This window comes from Poecilia formosa, unplaced genomic scaffold (genome assembly GCF_000485575.1).
Source record: "Poecilia formosa unplaced genomic scaffold, Poecilia_formosa-5.1.2 Scaffold115, whole genome shotgun sequence".
Lineage (NCBI taxonomy): Eukaryota > Metazoa > Chordata > Actinopteri > Cyprinodontiformes > Poeciliidae > Poecilia > Poecilia formosa.
The window spans coordinates 1392174-1396214 of record NW_006800054.1 but is presented as its reverse complement, the minus strand read 5'-3'; the positions used below and the strand labels follow the sequence as shown (position 1 = coordinate 1396214).

The 4041-nt window shown below is 37.3% G+C and overlaps 1 protein-coding gene across 1 annotated transcript in view; it reads left to right on the top strand.

Moving 5' to 3' along the window:
* Nucleotides 1-1423: 1423 nt before the first annotated feature.
* zc3h7a (zinc finger CCCH-type containing 7A) overlaps nt 1424-4041 on the top strand; it is a 16083-nt gene continuing 13465 nt past the window's right edge. Inside the window, exons 1-2 of the mRNA XM_007560484.2 lie at nt 1424-1532; nt 2775-2877. Of these exons, the coding sequence (XP_007560546.1) occupies nt 2810-2877 (68 nt within the window). The 5' untranslated portion in view covers nt 1424-1532; nt 2775-2809. The remainder of the gene's footprint in view (nt 1533-2774; nt 2878-4041) is intronic.

Below are 4041 nucleotides of genomic sequence, written 5' to 3'. Positions count from 1 at the left end.
GGAATGCATTGTGGGAGATGTAGTTTGTAGTCAATTCGTGCTCAAAACCTATTTTAAGTCAATCATCGGCCTATAAAATGCTGGGGCTGGCCACATAAAATGACGTGGCGGGCCACATGTGGCCCGCGGGCCTTGAGTTTGACACATGTGATTTAGGGTCTGGTTTCATCATTGTGTATCATTTTAACTGAGCCACAGCACAGTAAAAATATTGTTGTACTAGCAGGATGATTACACTTATAAAGTAAGCCAAACGGCAATAAGTTTGTATGAAAAGGGTGGTTCACTTTTATTATATCAATAATTTTATCAAGGTGTCATTGTCTTATTCTGTTAATGTCAACTAGATGGTGTTACAAGAGGTTCCAGTATAACACATGAAACAAATAAAAGCAGAATAACTATGGTAATTCTGATCCAATTACATTTATTTTTCTGGTGTCATCCATATTTTTCTCTTCCAGAAGAACAAGTCATTGTGGTGAGCTCAGTGGTCATTCCCTTGATAAACAAACATCACTGAGCAGTGCACTCCAACTGCTAAATTTATTCAGCAGTGAAAGCAAAACGGACTTGGAAACAACTGGAGAAGTGTTGTTTTTGTTTGTTCTTTTAGTCATATTTTATGTTCTTTAAAAAGCTTATAAAAAAAACCCTATGACAATTCTGCTTGTGATAAGAGAGTTAAAAAGCATTTTTCTTTTATCTTCATCTCCCCAGAGATGCTTACTGCTACATTAACGGTACACTTCATGTAGGATGAGTGTCTTCTGCTAGTAAGTCAAGAATTGCATTTTTCCTTGTAAATCTGGGGGTTTTCTTTGGAATTCTAATCTACTATTTTGAGGAAGTTATCAAAATACTTTTTTTGTTGTTGCTTTGTTTAAATAATTAAATGTGATCTTTCAGTCTGACTCATATCTGAAGAATTAAAAGTCTGCAGAATTTTATTCAGAGAAGTCATTTGACTCAGCTGTATGAGTCACTCAAAGGAAAGTGAACAAATGGACAATTAAAAATGCACTAAGAACAGATCTGAACCTTCCTGAGCTGTTAGTTTAGAGTAAAAAGTGTGAAATACAAAAAATAAAATACAAATAATTGCTGAAAATCTTTTTTTCTCTCAAAATTGTCTAAGAATTACTGACAAATAATTAATTATATTATTTCAGAGGTAGATCCTAAACAGCCTACATTAACTTGGTAAGTGACATGTAGCATGAAAAAAGGCATAAACTGGAGAGACGAGGGAGGGGGTTAAAATGTATAAAGAATAACAAACTTCTAAAGATTACGTTCATGGTCCAGTGTTGTTTTTTCTGTCTCAAATGGTCATGTCTAATAATCGCCAGTGGGGGCAACAACCTGAAAATGTCAATGGTTGCGCTCCTTCACATGATTAAAGAAGAAGAAGAAGCAAAGGGCGGCCTTCAGCGACATCTCCGGCTAAGTTCTTTTAGCTAAAACGAAGATTCCCTTTCCCTCTTGTTATATGCAGACTGAAAGGTTGTTTGGAATAAAGACTCATTCATGTAAGTATCTAAAACAGACAGTATTCAGAACTGTCTGTGTTATATTCTCCATCTAAGCTTGGAGCTAGACATCTACAGCTCGCCATTGTTTGCGTTGAGGAACTAGTTTAACTTGGAAATACCAATGCTTTGTTTGGTTCAGACTTCCTCCTTTAAACTTATACAGCAATGTCTTCTTATTGATTAACGACTGTGTGTTTATGGTCTCTTGTAAGAAATTTTTTTTTTACTAAGTTTGAATTATTTTGTGACTGTAATAAACGGTAACATTTGCTAGCAGGAGGCAACGGTGGCTAACGAGAAGTATAGTCGACAGTGTCTAACCGCGGGTAACACACGTGCGCTAAAAGACATGCGTTCATTATCGGACAGCGGGCAACACTCGAGTTTTAGAACTAAAATTTTCTCTATAACCTTCCTGTATTCTGTGTGTAGACTTACTGTTTAACGACATAAACTTTAATCTGGTGAAATATAAGCTAGTTTTGAATGCGGGACTGTACGAATAACACATCATCAACTCCTGAACCTACTGTGTATCCTGCTCCGGTTTGCTAGTAGATATATGAAACAAATCCCATGAAAGGTTGAAACACCGATTGAAATCATAATCGGTGTTAATGATTTACTGCTGGTAGAAATGGCACATTGGTTGTTTTGTTTAGTCTTACAGCTTAATTCCTGTTTTAAACCTCGGTTATACGCTGTGTAGCCATTCCAGAAAAACATATTGACCACCCCTAAAAAATTTATAAATGTACTAATAATGTGTATTTGAGTTTGACTTTATTCCCGTGAAGAGAAAACGGACGCAAACGCAGACTGCGCGGTTAAAACCTATAGAATCGTTGTCCGATAATAGACTGGTGTCTTTCAGATGCTAAAGTTTGAACATTTCCGGCAGGCCGGTGACCTAACTTGTGTCCACACCCTCAACTATGTAATTATAATTTGTATTGCTTATTTGAAAGACCGACCAAACTGTTTGTGCGCTTGTTTAAGCTCTCATGCTTAAAAATAACCCACTTAACTCATATTTCCGGAACTGTGTGTCGTCATTTTCAAACTCGGAAGTGAACCTAGGAAAAGGCATTCCAAGTAAAGCTTAGAGATTTTGACTCTTATTGGTCAGGGCTATAGGAACATGAACTGATGTAGGAAAACATGGGCAGAGAGAAGAATTACAATTTATTTAATGTGTGTATGTTGTTTAAAAAGCTATGTCAAATTTTATAATTGCAGGTGCTGTTTGAGGAGAGGACACTAAACACGCAACTATGTCTGGAGCGTGTCGGGACAGAAGTCGTCGCTGGCAGGAAATTCAGAAAGGCCTTCAGTTCATTCAGTGAGTGTATTTTACAGATCATCAGTTGTTTAATAGGGTACACAAAAAGAGAACAAAAACATGTTGTTGTTTTTTTTAATGATATTTAGTTTCCTAAATCAGTGCACCTCATAAGGTCGAGAAAAAGTAAAACCTCAACTTGTTTTAAGGCCTTTTTGGTTTAGCACCTCACATATGCATGTAGAAAGAATAATAACCTTTATTTAAAGGGGATCTGACCTACCACTTTCACTCAGCTTACCCTTTAAATCAGACTGCTTTCATTTCTTTTGGAAAATATAGTTCATAATGTGTTTATTTTTTNGTGTTCATTTAGGGCAGGGGTGTCAAACTCAATTTCACCGAGGGCCACTTCAGCATATTGGCCCCCCTCAACGGGCTACATTGATGGTACAAATCAGGAGTGCATCCCTGCTAAAACACCCCAAAAGGTTGACTTCCTTCATTCAGTTCAGAAGAGGCTTATAATGAGTCAATGGTCCAGGTGTGTTAGAGAAGGAACGCATCTAAAGCTGCAGATGGCAGCTCTGGAAAACTAGACTTGGGCATCCCTAGCATAAATGTATGAAAATACAATGTTAAAAATAAATTAAACACCACCTCATATTGTTAAATAACTGATTTTATGTATTGAAGTTTTAAATATTGCATTTGAGTTTCCATGGCCTATAAAATGCTGGGGGGCTACATGTGGCCCCCGGGCCTTGAGTTTGACACATGTGCATTACACCATAGAACTGCCAATTGGTAATTGAAGTAAAGCTTCGATTTCAAAGAAGCCTACATTGAAGTCGATTGGCAAATGAACCATCACGAAAGAGGAAGGCTCTTGTTGTCTCACTGCACCCAAAGAGATGCATAACCTACAAAAACCATTTCTGTCTGGTTTTGAACCAGAGACCTAGTGCCTATAAAGCAAACATGATAACCACTACACTACAGGAACTGAACTTCTCTGCTTTGTTTCAGTTTGAGGTTCCAAAGTTGATGATGTTAGATGCAATGCACGAAAATTTCAACTGAGGTTTGCACTCAGATGCCTGGATTCAGAGTACAGACCATGACACCACAGAATCATTGATGACCTTTAGTAAACACCTGTGATGAATAGAACAAACTAAATCTGTTTCTGTCTGGTTTTGAACCAGCAACCTTTTGAGTATG